The sequence below is a fragment of the Mustela erminea genome, chromosome 10 (assembly GCF_009829155.1).
Source record: "Mustela erminea isolate mMusErm1 chromosome 10, mMusErm1.Pri, whole genome shotgun sequence".
NCBI classification, from domain to species: domain Eukaryota; kingdom Metazoa; phylum Chordata; class Mammalia; order Carnivora; family Mustelidae; genus Mustela; species Mustela erminea.
This window is the reverse complement of record NC_045623.1, coordinates 16,595,986-16,619,604: the sequence shown is the minus strand read 5'-3', so window position 1 is coordinate 16,619,604 and position 23,619 is coordinate 16,595,986. Positions and strand designations below refer to the sequence as shown.

Below are 23,619 nucleotides of genomic sequence, written 5' to 3'. Positions count from 1 at the left end.
GCAGGTAATACTTTGTGTCCTTTACATTAGGAGTTGTGGTCTAGTATAAATTACTGTTCTACTCTGGTAAACAGGAAGCATGTAATGTGTTATCCATATGGTTCTTTCATTGTGGCAGTCCTCATCCATCCCTGGAGGAGTTTCTGTAGCATGAGTTTGTAATTTTGAAATGAAATGATTTTTTCCATTTCAACAGACACTGAGGAACCTCCTGAGAGATGATATAATGATTTATGAAGTATTTTGTGACCTACTTGTGAAGGTAGAAATGGAGACTGATAGTAAAATGAAATTAGTTTCTAAACTTTAAAACAGTGTATGATTGATTTCAAAGTAATTATCATTAATTTTTAGGCATGATAATAGTATTAAATTCTTTTGAAAATGAATCTCTTTTAGAGATATATACTAAAATATTTACAAGTGAAATGATGTGCTTTCTGGAATGTACTTCAAAAGAATCTGCGGTTGGAGAGTGAGGATGGAAGTAGAGATGAAATATACTGAGAGTATTATGTATTGGTAATGTTGATGTTGAAAGATGGATATATCAGGTGCATTATCAAGCAAGTTTCTTTAGTTTTGTATTTCTTTGAGTAAAAATTTTTTTCATACTTCTTACTATGAATAATAAACACTTCAGTACTTTCATATTGTAAAAATTGACCATTGCATACAAGTTGTAAAGGAATCCAATTTTGGTGTTGAATTCTTCAGTTTTGCTAGGTAAATGTAGTTGTTAATATTCTTTCCTCAAGAATAGTTTGAGGTAATGTGAATGGTGGAAATAGTATTGGGTTTGGAGACAAAGAATGGTTTCATTTCTCAGCTTTGCATTCCCACGGTCTTATTAATAGGTCATTAAACCTGTCTGAGCATCATTTTCCTCTTCTGTAATAATACCTATCTCAGAGTGTTATTTTGAGAGTTAAATTTGATATTTAGTAAAAGATCACTTTTAAAACTAAGTTTTAGTTTAAAATTTTTAAATTTAATTTAAATTAAAACTAAGCTTTAATTTAAATTTAATTTAATTTAATTTAATTTTAATTTTAATTAAAACTAAGTTTTAATTTAAACCAATCAAAATTCAAATCTAAATCAAGATAAATTTACACTATTTTCTTTCACAAAGTAAACTAGAATAACTAGGTATATATGGTAAATTGAATGGATGAAAATTGTTTGTGGTGGGGTAGGATTAATAATGGAAGAGATCCATGCTCAATTAGAACCCATAGAAGGTAGAGGGAGTTAAGGTCAGTAAAAAGATTTGACAGCCACAGAAGACAGCACAATGGAGAAGATGGAGAGCACTCTTTTTTTTGAATCTTGAGTCCTCAATCCTAACAATTATTCTTAATAATTGTTAATTAATAATTATTACATCATTACATGCATGTAATAATATATGTAATTATTATTAATAATTACATACTATTCTTAGTATGTAAACCTTTTGAGGGGAAGATCTGATTTGAACAAAATCTCTATTAAATCTTTTTAAATGATATAGCATTGAGTTTTTAATCTCTTGCTTTCATTGGTATACTATGAACACAAGAAACCAAAATTTAAAAGGTAAAGAAAAAGAAATCTAGTGTGGAAGAAAAGTAAATAATAATAAAATATAAAAATCAGGGGCTCCTGGGTGGCTCAATTGTTGAGCACGTCTTTGACTCAGGTGGTGATCCCGGGGTTCTGGGATCGAGCCCCACATCAGGCTCCTCACTTGGCGGGAGGCTTGCTTCTCCCTCTCTCACTTCCCCTGCTTGTGTTCCCTCTCTCACTGTCTCTCTTTCTATAAAATAAATAAAATCTTTTAAAAAATAATAAATAAAATATAAAAATCAAATTGAAATGACATGAGTTTGTGCAAAAATAAGGAGTTATAGCTATAATGGTTTATTAGCAAAAACAGAAACATTTCAATTAAGGATAATAGTACTATGTTTATTTATAGTTACTAGGAATGTACTTTCTTTGATTATACAACTAGATAGGCCATTAGAAAGAATAAAAGAAACATTGTATGTTGGATGTATGTTAATGGAGGTATTTTCCCAGTTTGTCTTCTACTCTGGGTATGTTCTTTGTTTCCAACCCAGCTGGTAAACAAATTAAGTAATTCTATTCTCTCATAGAGACAAAGAGGATATGAAATTACTTTCTCTCTTACTATTTAATGATCTTCTAAAAAATTTATAAACCAACTTGCCTTGACTACTTTGTAATTAGATATATTTGATTAAGGTGTTAGAAATTTTGCCAGAATATTGACTTATTGTCTAATAAAACTATACCAGAGCCACAATATTTCTTAGAATTAATCATAAGCTAGAGAGTTTGGGACTTCATTTTGGAAATTAGTTACTGAAATAACTTTTCTAAGGTAGTTTCCCTTACAGAGCATTCTTATTTCATAGACTTCAGAGACAGCTGAGTAGCCAGCAGTGTTCCACTTTGCTGTCACTCTTTCTAATGAAAATTATCTAAAATGTCTTTTTAAGGGGGTGTCTGAGTGGCTCAGTCTGTTGGGCCTCTGCCTTCAGGTCAGGTCTTAATCTCAGGGTCCTCAGATGCAGCCCTGCATTGGGTTCCTGGCTCAGCAGGGAGCCTGCTTCTCCCTATCCTGCTACCCCTCACTTACTCTCTCTCTATTAAATAAAATCTTTTTAAAAAATAATAAAATGCCTTCTTAAAAATTTGTAGCTCTTATGACACCATTAGTCTATAGCTAAATTAAAATTATATGCAACATCATTTGGTTTGATGGTTCCAGTAAATGTGTGAGTTTAAATCCAGAAAGTCATATATTTGTGGGGAAGATACTTATTTGAAGAAGACGTTTCTCTGGTTTATATGGATATAGCAAACATGTTGTAAATTTCCAGTTTTTACATGTCTTATATCTGAATAGCCAGTTCTGCCTTATCTCTGATTTCCTGGCCAGCCACCTACCCATCCTGAACAGATGGTGCTGCTGTGTGTAACTATTTCTCTCCCTCTCCCTCAGTGAATATCATCATTAGTATTCCATTTTACCATGGAATGTAATTTTCTTTTAACTAATGCTCTGATGATGGACATTTAATTGTGTGGGGTTTTTAACTGCTATGAACATCTCCTTTCACATATATTTTTTTGAATTTGTGTCGCTATAGCTTTAATATCAATTCCTAGCAGTGAAATTGCTCAATGTGTAATTTACATAATTGGAATCATGCTTAAATTAAAAATTTTTAATAGAGGGGCACCTGGGTGGCTCAGTTGGTTAAGCGTCTGCCTTCGGCTCAGGTCATGATCCCAGGCTTCCAGGATCAACCCCTGCATCAGGCTTCCTGCTTAGTAGAGAATTTGCTTCTCCCACTGCCTCCATCTGCTTGTACTCATGCACAGATGCTCTTGCTTTCTCTCATTCAAATAAATAAGTAAAATCTTTTTAAAAAAATTAATAGAAAAAGTAATGTATTTTTAATGTAAAAATACACTTCCCAAGTTTTTTCCTATGGTAATTCTTGAAAGTTCAGGGGTTTCGGTATTCAGACAAATAAAGACACTTCATTTCAGTAGCTCATCTAGCAGAAGAACCCTTTAATAAAATCACATTTTTACATAGTAGTCTTTTACTACCTCGTTTCTCTTCACACACAGAATATACTGGTAACCTTGTAAAACCTTAAACAAAAACAATTTTTTCTTCATGAAGTCTCTAATGTTTAGAAATACTTTTTTTTTTTTTTTTAAGATTTCATTTATTATTTTGACAGAGACCCAGCAAAAGAGGGAACACAAGCAAGGGGAGTAGAAGAGAGAGAACAGGCTTTCTGCAAAGCAGGGAACCCAGTGCAGAGCTCGATCCCAGGACCCTGGGATCACAACCTGATCCAAAGGCAGAGGCTTAACAGCTGAGCCACCCAGGCACCCCTCAGAAATACAGTTCTAAAGGGCAGTTTTTACTTGTGAAAGACAAAAATCAGTTTTAGTTAATTTGAAATGACATGAGAAATATAAATAGCAATTTACATTTTCTGATTTAACCAATTAATTTTCCAAGTACTTAAGATCTTCCATCTTTATATCTAGTTGACTTGATGTGATGTTGAAGCAAAATGTCAAGTAGAGGTTTACTTGCATTATTTTGTCTAGATCCATAAAGTGAGGGTGAAATCACTAGTCTGTGAATGGACAGTATCCTTTGGCTAAATTACTTGAATTATTTAAAAAAAAAAAAAAAAAGACACCTGCATATAAAACTTGAAAATTACCTATCCGAGATGACTACATAAATCTGTTTATCCTGAACTAAAAGTCTGCTTTGCACCTTTGCAATTGGCTCTATTGAACTTAGTCCAGACTTTTCTCTTAGGCTTATCAGATTTCTTTTCTACTTTTGCAATTCCATTTTAATTTATGGCTTTAAGGAACCTTGGCATGTTACAGACCAAAGACAGCATCTGAAGAAAAGTGTTAATTGACCTGCTACTACAAATGCTAAAGTATAATTGTGTTTAAATAAATTTAGGGTGAGTGATGGTTTAATTCACATTTCTTGTTAAACCAGTGATTATCAACTCTGGCTTGTACGTTGGAATTCCCCATGGGTATTTTAAAAAATATTGCAAGCCAGCTATCATTCTCAGAGAGTGGGGCCTAGCATTGAGAGTTTTATTTATTTATTTTTAAAGACTGATTTATTTATTATATAGAGAGAGTATGTGGTGGAGGATGGGAAGGGCAGAGGCAAAGAGAGAGTGAGTCTTAAGCAGACCCCATGCTGAGCATAGAGTCTGACATGGGGCTTGATCTCATGACACTGGGATCATCACCTGAGGTGAAACCTAGAGTTGGACGCTCAACCAACTGCACGACCCAGGTGCCCCACACTGAGAGTTTAAAAAAACACTCTACATGAGCTCTGCTGTTGTGCAGCCAGGGTTAAAAATCACTGCTCTGTTAGAATCGCTCAAAGCTAATTCTGATAAGGAGTAATTTCGTGTTGCTCACAAAATGAAAATGCTTGATAAGTTCAATCAGGGTTTTCTAAAGGGTGATATGTGTACCAGTTATATTACATAAGGTAATTTTACTTTCGTATTTTACTTACACATATTTGTCTTAATGTACATTCATAAATAAACCTAAGTATCACATCACATTCACAGTTCCATGGATACTGCTTTGGATGAAGCTAGAGTTATTTTTTTTTTAAAGGACATATGCCAGTTTCAAAGAGCTTTGCCAAATTATAGAAGCACATTTAAGTGAATGATTAGGTAATACACAGACATGGCAGAAATCATAAAAATATTGAAGAAAACACAGTAGCAACTTTGGTGAAAGGCACCTGCTAAAGTCTACGATTAGAATCTGAATTATCAGTACTTTTTCTCCTACAAAGATTTACAGTAACGTCATTCTTCTGGCTTTTAAAAATCCAGTGACAGACTTTGACTATTAGAATTAATGCAAATCTTTAATTACTGCTTTCTAACATAAAGTTTCTTGACTCTTAGTTCTTTTATGGAAGTGTGCCTGATATATCAAAATATTTTGCTCTTTTTTTCTGAGGTATAGATGATCATGTGGTGAGAACAGGAAGGAGCGTGTGTCTGTATGAGTGTATGGGACAGAGAAAGAGGTATAGATGGTAGTAGGAGGGGTTGATGGACAGGTGAGAAGATCACTTTGATATACGGACTGAGAATGGTATTAATTATAGGCCTTCACCTTCCCCATGTACCTGTTTTCTCTCCAAACTCTCAGAAAGTCTGTGAGATTGCCACAAATCAGAATACTTTAGGAAACACTACTTTAGGTTCTCTCATTTGTAAAGTGGGTTGCTCTGGATAGGCCATTTTAAGATGGACTCCATATAGTAATATATAGCTATGCTTTATAAAAGACTTCTGAGGCTCAGAGATATTTGATTCAGCAACTTAGCTCATGCTATAAATAATAGTTGACTGTTTTATCAATAATGTATATCTACTTCAATTATAGAGGCAGCTTTTCTGAGCAAGAGTAGCCACAGTCAACTTGAAAATTATATTACCTCAAGTTAAAAATACTTTAGTGTAGTTGTAATGTCATGTTGTAAATGTCTGTCCTATATAATTTTATAGAATGGAAGCTTCTTGCCTAGAACTGGCCTTGGAAGGGGAACGTCTGTGTAAATCTGGAGACTGCCGTGCTGGTGTGTCATTCTTTGAAGCTGCAGTTCAAGTTGGAACTGAAGACCTAAAAACACTTAGTGCTATTTACAGCCAGCTGGGCAATGCTTATTTCTATCTGCATGATTATGCCAAAGCATTAGAATATCATCATCATGATTTAACTCTTGCAAGGTAATTTAAGCTTTTTAATACTCTTTCTCCCTAAGTGTCCCTTAAAATTTTTTTTTCATTCAGGGGCGCCTGGGTTAAAGCCTCTGCTTTCGGCTCAGGTTATGATCTCAGGGTCCTGGGATAGAGTCCCACATCGGGCTGTCTGTTCAGTGAGGACCCTGCCTCCTCCTCTCTCTCTGCCTGCCTCTCTGCCTACGTGTGATCTCTGTCTGTCAAATAAATAAATACAAATCTTTAAAAAAATTTTTTTTTCATTCAATTAAAAAAACGAACTTAATGCATTCTAGTGAGTTCTAATTCAGTAGCATTGCATTCTAAAACTAATCTTTAGGCTGATCACAGTTTAATTAAATGAACTAATAGTAGTGAAATGATCCTAAGGTTTAATTAAATGAATGAAAATTAATTAGATTTAAATATGGAAATGTCAGTTTTAAATTTTTATTTAAAGTAAGTTTCAAGGCTAATGGGTCCTTCCTACCTAAAGCATGTCAGTTGTCTTCTGGGAAAAACTGTACTCTGACTGCTTTTATTTTTAATACCACTTACTTTTTTTTTTTCTTTTTTTCTCCAGGACTATTGGAGACCAGCTGGGGGAAGCCAAAGCTAGTGGTAATCTGGGAAACACCTTAAAAGTTCTTGGGAATTTTGATGAAGCTGTAGTTTGTTGTCAGCGACATCTAGATATTTCTAGAGAGCTTAATGACAAGGTAATAAGGAACGTTAGATGGTAGGTCAAATGTTTTCATTGAAATTGCTTTGTGTTTTAAATCCTATTTAATTATTCTGTAGTTTACTAGAAGTTAATACCAAAAATATTTCTAGAAAAAGTAAAAGAAAAAAATAAAAAATTTAAAATAGAGAAAAAGAAGATAACACATTCTTCTTTCATAAGTAATCATTTGTTTAGTTCTTTGTGGATGGCCAGTGTAAACATTTCTTTTTCTTGGCCATCAAGGGTATTATAAATAAATATGTGATCAGCATTAGAATACTTGGCTTCTGATTTCATAATGTAAATTCTGCTGATATCTTCATCTAGGTGGGAGAAGCAAGAGCACTTTACAATCTTGGAAATGTGTATCACGCCAAAGGGAAAAGTTTTGGCTGCCCTGGTCCTCAGGACATAGGAGAATTTCCAGAAGAAGTGAGAAATGCCCTCCAGGCAGCTGTGGATTATTATGAGTAAGTAACAGTAAGTAGCAGTCATATGGCCCACCTAAGCCACAGATCTGCTCTATGTTCTTTATCCAGTAATACGTTCTTAAGTTTGGCAAAAGTTTTAGAGTTATGGACTAGCAAGTAAAAATAAACCATCAGATTGCTGCTGTTATGGTTTTAGTTCAGTAGTAATCCCCTCCCCAGGAAAGGTTTCCTTTAAATTGTTAACCAGTGCCACTTAGTGGCAAAAACAAGAAATATCTAAATCAATAGCCTAAATTATGTGGAGTAAATTTAGTCTCTTACTAGTAGATCTTCCATAAAACTTCTTAGCTGTAAGGGTTCCAAGACTGACCTTGTTCTTGACTTTGGACAGAAACCAGCCTGAATGATTCAGTAAAGTATTCCTGGTTATTTACTATAATCACCCTCCATCTTAGGTATATCTTTTTTTTTTTTTTAAGATTTTATTTATTTACTTAGAGTGTACACATGAGCCGGGGCAGTTGGTCAGGGGGGATGGCTGGGGAAGGGCCAGAGGGAGAGAGAATCTCAAACAGACTTCTGCTGAGCATAGAGTCTGACATGGGGCCCAGTCTCGCGACCCTGAGATCATGATACGAGCTGAAATCAAGAGTGAGACTCTCGACCCACTGAGTCCCGCAGGCACCCCTTTCATAGATGGAGCTTTAAAATGTGCTACATTATGGCTCTAAGCTTATTTAAAATTTTTTTGATAAAAAGAATTTGATTTACAAATCAAATTAATACATTTTTTTCTCAAACTTATTTTTTCACAAACTTTTTTGATTAGAGAAAACCTATCACTAGTGACTGCTTTGGGTGATCGAGCAGCCCAAGGACGTGCTTTTGGAAATCTTGGAAACACACATTACCTCCTTGGCAACTTCAGGGATGCGGTTATAGCTCATGAGCAGGTATAGTGCAAGGCTTTGGAGCCAGATCATTTTCTCCATCAGTGTTTTGAACAGTGATTAGATTATTCTCTGGTTGTATTATAGCTATATCTAATTAGAATTTTCTGTTTCAGCGTCTCCTTATTGCAAAAGAATTTGGAGATAAAGCAGCTGAAAGAAGAGCATATAGCAACCTTGGAAATGCATATATATTTCTTGGTGAATTTGAAACTGCCTCTGAATACTACAAGTTAGTCTATTATTTCTGTAGATAAATGTAAAATGAGTAGTTAAAGCAGTCCTATTAATGATAGCCTCTGGGTTTAAAAACCTGCTTTTTGCACATTATTAGAAGCAGGACTTTGTGCTTCTAAACCTCAGTTTCTTCATTGTAACAGATAATGCCAATTCCGTGCTTTTGGTATTATTGTGAGGATTGAATAAAAGAATAAATTCAGCACTTAATTCGCATAGGACCTGGTACCTTAGCTTTAGTGGGGTGCTATGACTCCTTTATATTTTTGTTAGTTTTTATCTTTAAAACTAATTGTTTTTAAATGAAATTCTGAACTTTTAAATCTTTTAAAACCTGTTTAGCATGTGTGGTGTATATATTTATGTGTTTCTGGTCTTGTCTTTTTTTTAACCTAACTATGTGTTTTGAAGAAAAGCCCAAAAGAAAGCCTGTTAACAAAAATATGCCCTAGTTTTCTCCAGTGATCACTGAATTTTTTTCCCCACCATCCACACTCCCTTGTTGAGCAGTTCTCCTGAGGATCTTTGATCCTCACTGTAAGGCTCAGGCCCCCATTCACTTACCTGAGGAGTTGGCAAACCCAACTTCTTCTGTGAAGGGTCTTTCTGATCTATCAATAGACTGGAAACGTAGGTATAGCAAAGTATAGACTCTTTGAGATTGTCCAGTCTATGCTTTCTAGTTTGGAGTTTTCTCTAATTAGTGGAGATTGAAGACCCATGTAGGCCTTAGGCAGAAGCTAGTTTGAACCACAGATACAGTGATTGATTTGTATTTTATTGTTAAAGAATCTAATGTGATTTTGGATAGTTTGTCATCTTAAAAAAACCATAAAATTGCTTTTAGATCCATCTAAAAAACTAGAATGTCATCCCATCCTAAACATTGACCAGTGGTTAATATTTGTTAGTTGGTTAGATAAATATGAAATGCCCTCCCAAATAAATTACTATATAAGGAGTATATATTTTGATTTTTTTTTAAAGATTTTATTTATTTGTCAGAGAGAGAAAGGAAGAGAGAGCGAGCACAGGCAGACAGAATGGCAGACAGAGGCAGAGGGAGAAGCAGGCTCCCTGCTGAGCAAGGAGCCCGATGTGGGACTCGATCCCAGGACACTGGGAATCATGACCTGAGGCCGAAGGTAGCTGCTTAACCAACTGAGCCACCCAGGCGTCCCTAATATTTTGATTTTTAAATAGAAAAGTTTCTTCTATATTTTAAAGCAGAAGACATAGAAATGTCTTAATTAATAAATGATCTACTTGTATTAAATACTGAAAAGTTCTATAATAAAGAGGATGGTAGCTATTGACTCGAAAGCATGGGTATAAAGTATGAAACTTCTTCCCAATGCCCTCTCCATAAGTAGGCTAGAAACTCAGAACTCTCGTTTAGAATTGTTTTCCAGGACCACAGAAGAGGAATGTCTTAACATTTTAAAGATTTTTTAACATTTTATTTATTCATGAGAGGACTGAGAGAGAGAGGCAGAGGGAGAAGCAGAGCTTCCTGGAGCAGGGAGCTGGATGTGAGACTCGATCCCAGGACCCCAGGATTACAACCTGAGCCAAAGGCAGACACTTAACTGACTGAGCCACCCAGGCGCCCCTGCCTTAATATTTTAAAATTTATATCCTTCAGGATAGAAAGCAGTAGTTTGGTAAACCTACTTTAGCAATTGAATTTGGTTCCAGAAGGACTTCTGAACATTTACAAATGAACTATACCCTCAAAGAATAATGGTGTGCCAGAAAGATAGCCCAGGATCTGAAAGCAAATCCAAAAGTCTTCTAAAAATGTTTGAGAGGAGGCAATGTTAGAGTAAGTGTGTAGCCTCCCAAGGTAACAGATTTGAAGTTATCATCATTTAAGTATATAATTTCAGCTTTGTTTGCTTAAACCTATCATATTATCATCTACTTATTTTTCATATATTATAAATCATATGAAGTATTTATAGTATTTGGCAGAAATTATAGGAGTCATTTAAGTTACTGGATCTAAAGCATCTGTAGGATTAAGTGCTGATGATAAGAATAAAAACAGTATTAACATTTATTAGCATCTACTGTGAACAAGATGCTATTCTAAGCACTTTGTATATACTAATTCATTTAATCTTCACAAAACCCTGTGAGGTATTTTCTCCATTTAACATATGAAGAAACGAAGAGAGGTTGAGAGACTTGCCCCATTGCGGAGCTAATAATTGGCAAAGTTGGGATTTGAACCCAGTCTGGCTCTAGGATCCACACTCTTAGCGGCTACACTAGCTTCTCATTGACGATTCAATGAGTATAGGTAGAATTTAGTTAATATTTAAATATGGTATTTAATATTTTTCAGAAATCAGTGACTAATAACCTATACATTAGAATTTTAACCAAGTATTTTGAGTTTTGACAAAATGCAAAGACAACAGTATGATTGCAAAGTGAGGTTGTATGTACAAAAATTCTCTTTTTTTGCCCCTACAACTGGGACAGTTTTTTAAAATGTTAAAAAAAAAAATTATATAATCTGTAGGGGTACTTAATCTCATATTTCAATATTCTTTTTCTCTGAAGAATTAATAGGACTCTCAAATTTATTCTTAGAATCTGGATTTGGTTTTTGTGTTTCCAAGACATCTTTTCATTTTGTCTAAAAGTAGTGGAGAAAGTGTGGGATATTGAACTCTAAAATAGATGTACTGTAAAGGCAGAAGGAAAAAGAGTTTTATTTTACAATTTATTTTACAGTTTTTTGTATAATAATTTACAAGTATTGTAGCCAAAAATAAAAATGATCATTGTGTGAGAACTAATTTCTTTTTTTAGAAAGACACTACTATTGGCTCGACAGCTTAAAGACAGAGCTGTTGAAGCACAGTCTTGTTATAGTCTTGGAAACACATATACTTTGCTTCAAGACTATGAAAAGGCCATTGATTATCATCTGAAGCACTTAGCAATTGCTCAAGAGCTAAATGATAGGTAAGTTACACACTTTTTTACTAAAATTAAAATATAGATGCATTATTGAGCCCCTAGAGTTTTTCCTTTGTTTTTGTTTCCTTTGTTTTCTTTGAAATTTTTAATCAAGGAATTTCTTCTGCTTTAGTCACCTCCTCTCTATATTATTGTTTGAAGGACTAGCATGTCTTAGAAGATGAGAGTGCTCCATATAGCCTTGAACCTTGCAAGACAGTAAAGAGGTCACAAACTCAATTGCCTACAGAGGTCCTCCTGACTAGATCAGTGTGGGAATAGTGGTCAACTTACAGATAAGGGCCAATATAAAGCTCCTCAGCTCCAGCTCATTTTGCTAGGCAGGACGGAGGATCTATGATGTCCAAATATTTCTCTTTTTTAAAGAGAAGCTGGAAGTCCTGAGTTTTATATGAAATCTTCTGATTTTTAAATGTTGATGGCTATTTTTTAAAAAATGGTATGAAAAAGCAGTGTATCTCTACGCATTTAGTCTGTAATGTTTGCTTTAGGAGACAGATTTTTACTTCATTACAGATTTTACTTCATTATGAAGAATTTCTCTGTAGTTGTTCAAAGTAAAGTATGCTACTTCTAGTGAGTTCTCTCTCCCCAGTAGTATTCAAACATGGACTGAATGATTACCTGGGCTATCATGAAAAGAAAATGGAGTCGTTTAGAAGGACCTATCCAAGAGATTTTATTATTTCATAATAAATTGTATGTTTTAAAAGAATGTTTCCCATTTTAATACCTGACTCTGATTTCCGTATTATCTGGGTATTCTAATAAATCTCTAATATTAAGATAGTATGTTCCTTTTTGAAAGACCAAATAATTTTAATTATTACTAGATAATATTTAAATATGGTATTTAATATTTTTCAGAAATCAGTGACTAATTATTACTATTAATTACTTCTAGATAGCTTTTATTCCACATATAGCTCTCTTTCAGATAACTCATGTTAGCTTTGAATTGTTTTGTAGAATTGGTGAGGGAAGAGCATGCTGGAGCTTAGGAAATGCATACACTGCTCTAGGGAATCATGATCAAGCGATGCATTTTGCTGAAAAGCACTTGGAAATTTCAAGAGAGGTATGAAACTAAAACACTCCTATCTGTGCTGTTATGGTTCACAAATTAGCAGGGTTGAGGGAAGCCCTGTTATTTCTCTAGATTGCTCCTATGTGACCTAGTAATAAATTTAACTATGTTATTCCCTTGGCATAAGAACTGCACAAAGCATTTTGAGATACAAATCAGAGGTCTCTTTGCATTGGCCTTGATATAGGAAGACAGGAAGGTAAGGCCAAGCATGGCAGAATAGAAAGATTACAAAATATGCCTCCCATCTCTACATGGAAAAGTAGCATGGTATAGAAACAAAAACATGTTTTGTTTTGTAAACCAATCACGGATTTTTTCCTGTTGCAGTTCTGTCACTTTCTGGCTATTTGAGATTAGAAACCTTTTCTGAGTCTCATTTATCTCATTTATAAAATGGGACGAATAATATCTACCTTGCAGATCATTGTAAGAATTAGAGATAGTGTATATAAAACTGCCCAGTGTATTGTCTAGTGCTGGTTTAATATATATTAACTATTATTGTGGAATGGAAACAAAATTAGGAAATTTTAATCATGTGATGCCAAGTCAGTCTGTCACAGAATAACTTACATTATTATTAAATACAATTGTAGAAGTTAAAAGCAACTAATATTTAGAGAATGAATTGATACAATATAATTAGCTCTTCTATTGCCATACTTACAGAAATTTCTATTTTCTTTAAAACAATTATTGAAAAAAAAACATTTAATTCAGTTTCTTAATTCTGATATAACAATTTTCATTTCTCTATATTTTCTTGAGTTTTGGGTTCACAACATTTTCAGCTAATCTTCACCATTTTTTGTCTTTTAATACTACTCTAAAATATAAATGCTTGTGGTTGTAGGTTGGGGATAGAAGTGGTGAACTAACAGCACGACTAAATCTCTCAGATCTTCAAATGGTTCTTGGTCTGAGCTACAGCACAAATAATTCAATAATGTCTGAAAATATTGAAATTGATAACAGTTTGCATGGTAAGTAATAGGTCTTCAAACCCAATTTCTTTATCCTCAATTACATTTACATTACATACCACATGTTTACCATGTCCAGAGAGAATATATAACATAGGAAGCTTAACTTTTTAATATACCTTTTTGCTTTACCCTGTCCTATTGGTTTATCAATATAGAATATAGTATTTTCAGCTGTTATCATGAACTTAGGAATGGTAAAGTTATGATGATTTTCTTTTGTAAAAATACATTTAAATTCTCTATAAGCTCATTCAAAAGTTTGTATATGTGGGGCGCCTGGGTGGCTCAGCGGGTTAAGGCCTCTGCCTTCGGCCCGGGTCGTGGTCCCAGGGTCCTGGGATCGAGCCCCGCATCGGGCTCTCTGCTCAGTGCAGAGCCTGCTTCTCTCTCTCTCTCTCTGCCTGCCTCTCTGCCTACTTGTGTTCTCTGTCAAATAAATAAATAAAATCTTTTAAAAAAAAAAAAAGTTTGTATATGTGAAGATGACAAAATTAAAACATATTGTTTGGTTATTTTTGATTCAAATGTTTCTACGTATATGATTTTTATTTAGTTATTTTCTCCCCCCCTTTTTAAAAAAGATTTTATTTATTTATTTATTTATTTGAGAGTTGGGGGGGTAATAGCAAACAGGGGGAGGGAGAGGGGCAAGCAGACTACAGTCAGTGTGGAGCCTGATGCAGGTCCCCATTTCACGACCCTGAGATGATGGCCTGAGCTGGAATCTAGAGACAGACACTTATCTGATTGAGCAATGCAGGCCCCCCTCCCATTTAATTTCTAAGGTGATCTCTTAGCATTATTACTTTTTTTTTTTTTTTTTAATTCAGAAAACCTGGGAAATTTTTAGGTCAGCACCTACAGAAAGATTTGGTTTGACATTGCTTCAGGGAAAGACATGCTGGACTGTCTCTATTTCTACATGAAAAAAAATGTACTTTTTTTTTTTAAGTAAGCCTTATGTGCCATATGAGGCTTGAACTCATGACCCTGAGATCAAGAGTCATACACTCTACTGACTGAGCCAACCAGGTGCCCCCCAAATTCTACCTCTGATTAAAGAAATAAAAAGGGACAATAATTTAATACTTTGTACATGCTTGTGTGAGATCCATTTTACAGATCTGGCCGAAGCTTTAAAAATTCTTAGTCTGATAAAAGGTACCAATACAGATTAATGTTCTGAACTTGAAAGTCAGTGAAAAATCGAACTTTCATCTGTTTCCTTGTCTAACCCATATAAAGAAAGGAAGAAGGAAGAGATATTAGCAGCTTAGTCAGACTTTGAAAGAACATTTAGTGAAAGATTCTGAAGTATGGGTAATTTATGGGACTGTGTGCTTTGCAACTGAGTAATGGGCTGTAAAATTTCTCTGCTTAATTTTCAAGTAAGGTATGTTGTAATATTTCTGATATTTTAACAAACTATTACTTGTCCTCATGACCCCTCTAACTATAGACCCATTTTTTCGTTCCCACTTATTTAAAAAAACCTTGAAAATATTATTAATGTTCATTTCTTTACTTCTTCACCTCCCATTCCCTGCTCAAGTCACTCTACTCGGGCTTTGGCTCCATCGTGACACTGAAATCTTTTCAAGGTTACCAGAGATCTCCATTTTACCAAATCATTGGTCAGGTTACTTGATTTCTCAATGATATTTCCTACTGCTGATCATTCCCTTCTCAAAATACTTTCTTTGGTATTCCAGGATTATCCTCCTTTTCTGGTTTGCTCTCACCTCACTGGCCACTCTCAGTCATCATTACTGTCTCCTCATCATCTTTACATCCTTGAAATTTGTAGTGCCCAGAGATCAGTTCTTTTTTTTTTTTTTTTTAAGATTTTATTTATTTATTTGCTAGAGACATAGCGAGAGAGGGAACACAAGCAGGGGGAGTGAGAGAGGAAGAAGCAGGCTCCCCGCAGAGTAGGGAGCCCATTGCGGGGGCTTGATCCCAGGACCCTGGGATCATGACCTGAGCCGAAGGCAGATGCCCAACAACAGAGCCACCCAGGTGCCCGCAGAGATCAATTCTTGGACCTTTTCTTCCTTTCCCCTTCCATCTCTCCCTCCCTATTATCTGTCTATCTTGTCCTTCCTTCCGTTCTGATTTTATCCTTTTTCCTCTTATTGTATACTCTAGATCTACTTCTTTTTTTCTTTTTTTTAAGATTTTATTTTTTAAAGATTTTTTTTAAACATACTTGATTTTTTTTAAAGATTTTATTTATTAAAAAAAAAAGATTTTATTTATTTATTTGACAGACAAAGATCAGGAGTAGGCAGAGAGAGAGAGAGGAGGAAGCAGGCTTCCTGCTGAGCAAAGAGCCCGATGCGGGTCTTGATCCCAGGACCCTGGGATCATTACCTGAGCCAAAGACAGAGGCTTTAACCCACTGAGCCACCTGGGCTCCCCTAAAGATTTTATTTGTCAGAAGAGGGCAAGAGCAGGGGGAGCGGCAGGCAGAAGCCGGCTCTGCACTGAGCAAGCAGCTTGATGTGGGACTCAGTCTCAAGACCTTGGGATCATGACCCGAGCCAAAGGCAGACGCTTATCCAACTGAGCCACGCAGGCATCCCAAGATTTGATTGATTGATTGTTGATTGATTGATTGATTTGACAGAGGGAGCAAGCATGAGCCAGGGGGAGAGACAGAGAAGCAGACTACTTGCTGATCAGGGAGCCCGATGCAGGGCCCAATCCAAGAACACTATGATCATGACCTGAGCTGAAAGCAGACACTTAACTGACTGAGCTACCCAGGTACCCCTAGATGAGTGCTTCTAATAGAACTTTCTGTGAAGATGGAAATATTGTAGATCTAATCTGTCTAGTACAATAGCCTCTAGCCATATGTGGCTCTTGAGAACTTGCAGTGTGGCTAGTGCAAAAGTGGAAATTAATTCTTAATATTATTAATTATAATTAATTAAAAAGTTAAGGGCCTCTGGGTGGCTCAGTCAGTTAATTGGCTGCCTTCAGCTCAGGTCATGATCCTACGGTCCTGGGACTAAGCCCCATGTCAGGCTCCCTGCTCAGCAGAGAGCCTGCTTCTTCCTCTTCCTCTGCCTGCCACTCTGCCTACTTGAGTGCGCATGTGCTTGCATGTGCACTCTCTCTCTCTCTCTGCCAAAAAAAAAAAAAAAAAGAGTCACATGTGACTAGTCTCAGTTTGGGCTCCTTGCTCAGTGGGGAGCCGGCTTCTCCCCCTGCTTATGCTCTCTCTCCCTCTCTCTAACTCTGACAAACAAATAAAATCTTTTTTAACAAATGTAAAAACAAAAAATAAAAGAAAGTAGAAGGCAAAAAATAGTAACAGAAGTTAATGAAATTAAAACAAAGATTCAATAGAGAGATTTTGAAAACTACAAATTTGGTTCTTTAGAAAGACTAGGGGCACTTGGGTGGCTCAGGGGGTTAAAGCCTCTGGCTTCGGCTTGCCTTCAGCTCAGGTCATAGTTCCAGGGTCCTGGGAATCGAGCCCCACGTCAGGCTCTCTGCTCAGCGGGGAGCCTGCTTCCCCCTCTCTCTCTGCCTGCCTCTCTGCCTACTTGTGATCTCTGCCTGTCAAATAAATAAATAAAATCTTTTAAAAAATGCCTATAAATTAAAAATAAGACAGATAACCCCAAAAAAATCATCAAAATGATGAACAGAAGAAATACAAATAGCCCATAAATATATGAAAAGATATTTAACTCATTTAATCAGGGAAAACGACAGTGAGGTTAATACTGGAAACTTATGAGGTGGCTAAAAATTAAAAGGTCTGAGAATACCAGTATTGAGATGTGGGTAATAGAAACTCTTACTCAGTGCTGACAGTGACAGAAATATATCTACTCTCAAGAACAATCTGGCAACATTCTGGGAAAGTTGTGAATGTAGTAAGCATACGCATACTGCTGATAGCCAAACTGGAAGAAATTCTTTCTCATGCCACTAAGATGTATTTCCAAGAATTTCTGTAGTAGTACTTATTTATATGATTTTTTTAAAAAAATGGAATCAACCTATAAATCTGTCCCTAGTCGAACAGATAAAGAATTTCCTAGTCCTAAAATGGCAATGAAAATTAAACTAAACTACACATAGCAACTTGGCTGAATCTCTCAAACGTAAGGTTTCTCAAAGGAATCAAGTTAGATGATACATAAACTATGAGAGCATTTATTTACTATATCATAAGCTATGTTGCTTAGAGAGCTATTCATATGTAATGAAAATTTAAAAATTACCATGAGGAGGCAAGTTATAGGAAGAGTCACATAGATGAGGAATTAATGTGTTGATAATGGTTTATTTCTTAAGCTGGGTACTAGGTATCATATATTCCTTATATTATGTCTTTAAAATATTGAATGGATATGAAAATTCTATTTTAATGATTATTAAAAAGAAATTTGAGAAAGTTTTAATTTAACATTTAATGTGATCTTAAAATGAAAGTGAGTGACTTAGGAAAGAGTTACAACAGGGACACCTAGCTGGCTCGGTCAACAGAACATGTGACTTTTTTTTTTTTTTTTTAAGATTTTTATTTATTTGACAGAGATCACAAGTAGGCAGAGAGGCAGGCGGGGTGGGGTGCAGGGGAAAGGAGGAAGCAGGCTCCCTGCTGAGCAGAGAGCCCAATGCGGGGCTCAATCCCAGAACCCTGAGATCATGACCTGAGCCAAAGGCAGAGGCTTTAACCCACTGAGCCACCCAGGCACCCCAGAACATGCTACTCTTAATCTTGGGATCATGAGTTCAAGTTCCACATTGGGCATGGAGCCTACTTTAAAAAAAAAAAAAGGAACAAGATATAGTACTAAGGATGTTATTTTGATTATTAGCTCAAAACTGAAGGCCTAAAGCCTTTTTTAAAAAATATTTATTTATGCATAAAAAACAGAGGCAGAGGGAGAAGCAGGCTCCCTGCTCAGGGAGCCCGATGTGAGACTTTATCCCAGGACACAGGGATCGTGACCCAAGCCAAAGGTAGACGCTTAACTATCTGAGCCACCCATGCACCCTCTAAAGCCTTTTCTTCAGGTTTTTACTTACTTAAACTGCCGTACAGCTTTTTTTCCTCCTTTATTTAATTTGAAATTTTTTTCAGTTTATTGAAAAATGATATACATGACTAATTTTAAGGTATACAAGCAAGATGGCTTGATTTTCTCGTGATGAACATCCTTACGATAAACCCTCTTAGCAACTTCCCTAAGTATCATAGAGCAATGTTGACTATAGTCGTCATGTTGTATATTATATTCTCTAGTACATATTTACTTTATAACCAAAGTTTATACCTTTTGACCACGTTCCCCTCCCCTAATCCCCTCTGCTTCTGATAAGCAGATCTCTTTTTCCTAGTTTGGGTTTTGTTGTTTTTTTTTTTAAGATTCCACTATAAGTGAGATCATACAGGATTTGTCCTTCTCATTTTTTCTTTTAAGAGTCTGTGGATAGTATATAACCGGTTATTATAAAATGCCTTTTCTAAATTAATGGGTAATGTTAGAACCAAAGTTAGTTTCCAACCAAAATGTAGCTTCCGTACATCAAAGCATTTTGGAGGGAGTGGATATTCTATTTTTATGTATTTGGTATGGAAAATTATTATTCTTAAAAGAATACGTGTTTGTACAAGTTTCCTCCTTCCATATGGGCTTGTGTAACAGACTTTAAAATTGAATAACCTAGTGATGCTGTACTCTTAAGGGCTCCTAGGTTTATTTGAATTAATTTTTTTTTCAAAGGTGCACGCCCCAAGTTTGGACGCCGACACAGTATGGAAAACATGGAACTTATGAAGTTAACACCAGAAAAGGTTAGCAGCTTTTATGTTTTAAATTTCTTGAACTGTTAAAATCAAATATTTAAATAACTTATAACTTAAATGAATAGTTTAAATAAACCTTGTCTTGTATAGGTATCACTTTAAAATTTTCCTTTAAAAAGAATGAGAAAAAAAGTACAAGTCCAAAAAGAATGTGTGTAGTATGATGCCACCTGTTCAAGAAGAGCATTATGCATAGATATCCTTTGTAGATGCATAAAACCTTTCCAGAAGCATATGTAAGAAAATTGCTAAGAATAGTTGCTTCTGGGAAAAATACTGGGTGTCTGAGTTAGGAGAGATATTTACTTTATATATAGTTTGAACTGTTTGAATACTTTAACATGTACATGTATATTTTAATTAAAAGAAAATCAGAAAAAAATTTTTTAAAAGGTTAGGAAGCTTTTTTTTTTTCTCCCCCAACTAAGTAATGGCAAAATTATTGGCAAGGTTAATATTTATGACCAATCTAGTTTTTCTGGCTGCATTTCTTTTTTTTTTTTTTTAAGATTTTTTATTTATTTACTTGACAGAGATCACAAGTAGGCAGAGAGGCAGAGAGAGAGGAGGAAGCAGGCTCCCTGCTGAGCAGAGAGCCTAATGTGGGGCTCTATCCCAGGACCCTGGGATCATGACCTGAGCCGAAAGCAGAGGCTTCAACCCACTGAGCCACCCAGGCGCCCCATCTGGCTGCATTTCTTAAAAGCATTTTCTTAACTGACAGATAACTTTTTATTCAAGATCTTGTCTAGGCTTTTTTTTTTTTTCTTTTTAAGAGAGAAGGGACTTTATAATTAGAGCTTATTTTTGTCTTTATTATTTTTTATTAAGTTTTTTATTTTAATTCCAGGAGAGTTAACATAGTGTTATGAGTTTCAGGTGTACAATATAGTAATTCAGTACTTATATATACATTACTGAATGCTCATCACTCTAAGTGTACTCTTTTTTTTTTTTTTTTTAAGATTTTATTTATTTATTTATTTGACAGAGATCACAAGTAGACAGAAAGGCAGGCAGAAAGAGGAGGAGGGGAAATAGGCCCTCCGCTGAGCATTGAGCCAGATGCGGGGCTCGATCCCACGACACTGGGATCATGACTGGAGCCGAAGGCAGAGGCTTTAACCCACTGAGCCACCCAGGTGCCCCTCTAAGTGTACTCTTTAATCCCCATCACCTATACCACCCATCCCCCCCACCCCGGAAAAAGGTTTTTGGAAAAAAAAAAAAAATCTAGGCTACTTTCTTACACCTTCATTTAACTTAATTTTACATTGTTAAAGTAGGTGGTTGTTCTTTTATGGTATATTATATAAAATGCTTCTTATAAAATAAGTTCATTATAATAACTTTAGAAAATTTCAACAAGGAAATTAAAATTATCAGTAATCCCACCTCCCAGTTATTGTTATTTTGGTATTTATTCATCTTGCGTTTTTGTATGAATACTGTCATATTTAAAGATATATTTTATAATGCATATTTAATATATCATTTCCATGTTAAATATTTCTCTGCCCTATTATAACAAGCATGTGTTTTTTTAATATTGACATTTTTGTGAGAATAGTTTTCAAAAGACTAACATCTAATTGATTTGAACTTAGATCCAGTATCTTTTTTATTCCAGTCAGAGTTGTTCAAAAACTGAAAGACGTCATGATTTCCCCCAAATATCTACCTCTTACCTTGTCAGTTCTCAAAGCTGTGCAATCTGCAAATTATTTAAAAAAAAAAAAAATCCCTTTAAGTCAGTTTAAGCCTCTTTTTCTTATTCTAGAGGAACATACTAATAAGTAGCGAAATTAATTTGCTACCTTGTGCCCAGCTGTGTACTAACCATAGATTCCTTTAAGAAGCTAACCAGATTCTTTTTTTGGGTGTTGAGTTTGAGAAGTTCTTTATAGATCATGCATACGTGCCCTTTATCTGTAGTGTCATCTGTGAATATTTTCTCCCATTCCATGGGTTGCCTCTTTGTTTTGTTGACTGTTTCCTTTACTATGCAGAAGTTTTTATCTTGATGAAGTCCCAAAAGTTCATTTTTCCTTTTGTTTTCCTTGACTTTGGAGACATGTTTTGAAAGAAGTTGCTGAAAAGGTTACTGCCTATGTTTTCCTTTAGGATTTTGATGGACTCCTATCTCACATTGAGGTCTTTCATCCACTTAGAGTTTATCTTTATGTATGGTGTAAGAGAATGGTCGAGTTTCATTCTTCTGTATAGAGCTGTCCAATTTTCCCAGCACCATTTATTGAAGAGACTGTCTTTTTTCCATTGGATATTTTTTCCTGCTTTGTCAAAGATTAGTTGACCACAGAGTTGAGGGTCCATTTCTTGGATTCTGGGTTCTCTATTCTGTTCCATTGACCTATGTGTCTGTTTTTGTGCCAGTACCATGCTGTCTTGGAGATCATGGCTTTGCAGTATAGTTTGAAATAAGGCAACGTGATACCCCCAGCTTTTTCTTTTTTAACATTTCCTTGACAATTTGGGGTCTTTTCTGGTTCCATACCAATTTCAGGATTGTTTGTTCCAGCACTTTGAAAAAGGCCATTGGTATTTTTATCAGGATGACATTGAAAGTATAGATCGCTCTGGGCAGCATAGACATTTTAACAGTGCTTATTCTTCCAATCCATGAGCATGGAATGTTTTTGACATCTTTCCATGTCTTCAATTACCTTCGTAAGTGTTCTGTAGTATAGATCCTTTCCCTCTTTGGTTAGGTTTGTTCCAAGGTATCTTAAGGTTTTTGGTGCTATTGTAAATGGAATCAACTCCCTAATTTCTCTTTCTACTGTTACCTTGTTAGTGTATAGGAAACCAACTGATTTCTATGCATTGATTTTGTAACCTGCCAGGTTACTGAATTGCTGTATGACTTATAGTAATTTGGGAGTAATCTTTTGGGTTTCCACACAAAGTATCATGTCACCTGCGAAGAGAGGGAGTTTGACTTCTTCTTTGCCAATCTGAGTATCTTTTCTTTTTCGCTGATTGGTGTTGCTATGACTTCTAGTACTTCTAGTACTATGTTGAACAATAGTGGCGAGAGTGGTCGTCCTTGTCATGTTCCTGATCTTAAGGGAAAGGCTCTCAGCTTTTCCCCATTGAGAATGATATTTGCTGTGGGCTTTTCATAGATGGTTTTTATGAAATTGAGCAATGTTCCCCCTATCCCTACACTCTGAAGACTTTTAATAAGGAAAGGATGCTGTATTTTGTCAAATGCTTTTCCTGCATCAATTGAGAGGACTGTGTGGTTCTTGTCTCTTCTCTTACTTGTTTTATCATATCAACTGATTTGCGAATATTGAACCACCCTTGCATCCCAGGGATAAATCCCTGATTGTGATGGATAATCCTTTTAATGTACTTTTGGATCCTATTAGCTAGGATCTTGTTGAGAATTTTGGCATCCATATTCATCAGAGATACTGGTCTGTAATTCTCCTTTTTGATGAGGTCTTCACCTGGTTTTGGGATCCAGGTAATGCTAGCCTCATAGAATGAGTTTAGAAGTTTTCCTTCTATTTCTATTTTTTGAAACAGCTTCAGGAGAATAGGCATTATTTCTTCTTTCAGTGTTTAGTAGAATTCTCCCACAGAACCCATCAGGCCCTGGACTCTTGTTTTTTTGCATAATTTTTGTTCGTTGCTCAGTCTCATTAGTGGCTGTCTAGGAAGCAAGTCAAAAAATGGGCAGAAGACATGAACAGATACTTCTCCAAAGAATATATACAAATAGGTAACAGGCACATGAAAAAATATTCAACATCATTAGCCATCAGGGAAATTCAAATCAAAACCACACTGAGATACCACCTTACACCAGTTAGAATGGCAAAAACTGACAAGATAAGAAACAACAAATGTTGGAGAGGTTGTAGAGAAAGGGAACCCTCTTACACTGTTGGTGGGAACATAAGTTGGTGCAGCATTTTGGAAAACAGTGTGGAGGTTCCTCAAAAAGTTAAAAATAGAGCTACCCTATGACCTAGAAATTGCATTACTATTTACCCCCATAATA

General features: G+C 35.5%; 1 protein-coding gene across 2 annotated transcripts in view; it reads left to right on the top strand.

The window, feature by feature from the left end:
* GPSM2 (G protein signaling modulator 2) overlaps positions 1–23,619 on the top strand; it is a 56,744-nt gene that overhangs the window by 13,948 nt on the left and 19,177 nt on the right. For both annotated transcript variants that reach the window (XM_032361426.1, XM_032361425.1), the window contains 9 exons: positions 6,126–6,347; positions 6,922–7,057; positions 7,390–7,532; positions 8,323–8,446; positions 8,560–8,675; positions 11,504–11,659; positions 12,644–12,752; positions 13,618–13,747; positions 19,504–19,574. In XM_032361426.1, coding sequence (XP_032217317.1) covers positions 6,127–6,347; positions 6,922–7,057; positions 7,390–7,532; positions 8,323–8,446; positions 8,560–8,675; positions 11,504–11,659; positions 12,644–12,752; positions 13,618–13,747; positions 19,504–19,574 — 1,206 coding nt within the window. In that variant the 5' untranslated portion in view covers position 6,126. The remainder of the gene's footprint in view (positions 1–6,125; positions 6,348–6,921; positions 7,058–7,389; positions 7,533–8,322; positions 8,447–8,559; positions 8,676–11,503; positions 11,660–12,643; positions 12,753–13,617; positions 13,748–19,503; positions 19,575–23,619) is intronic.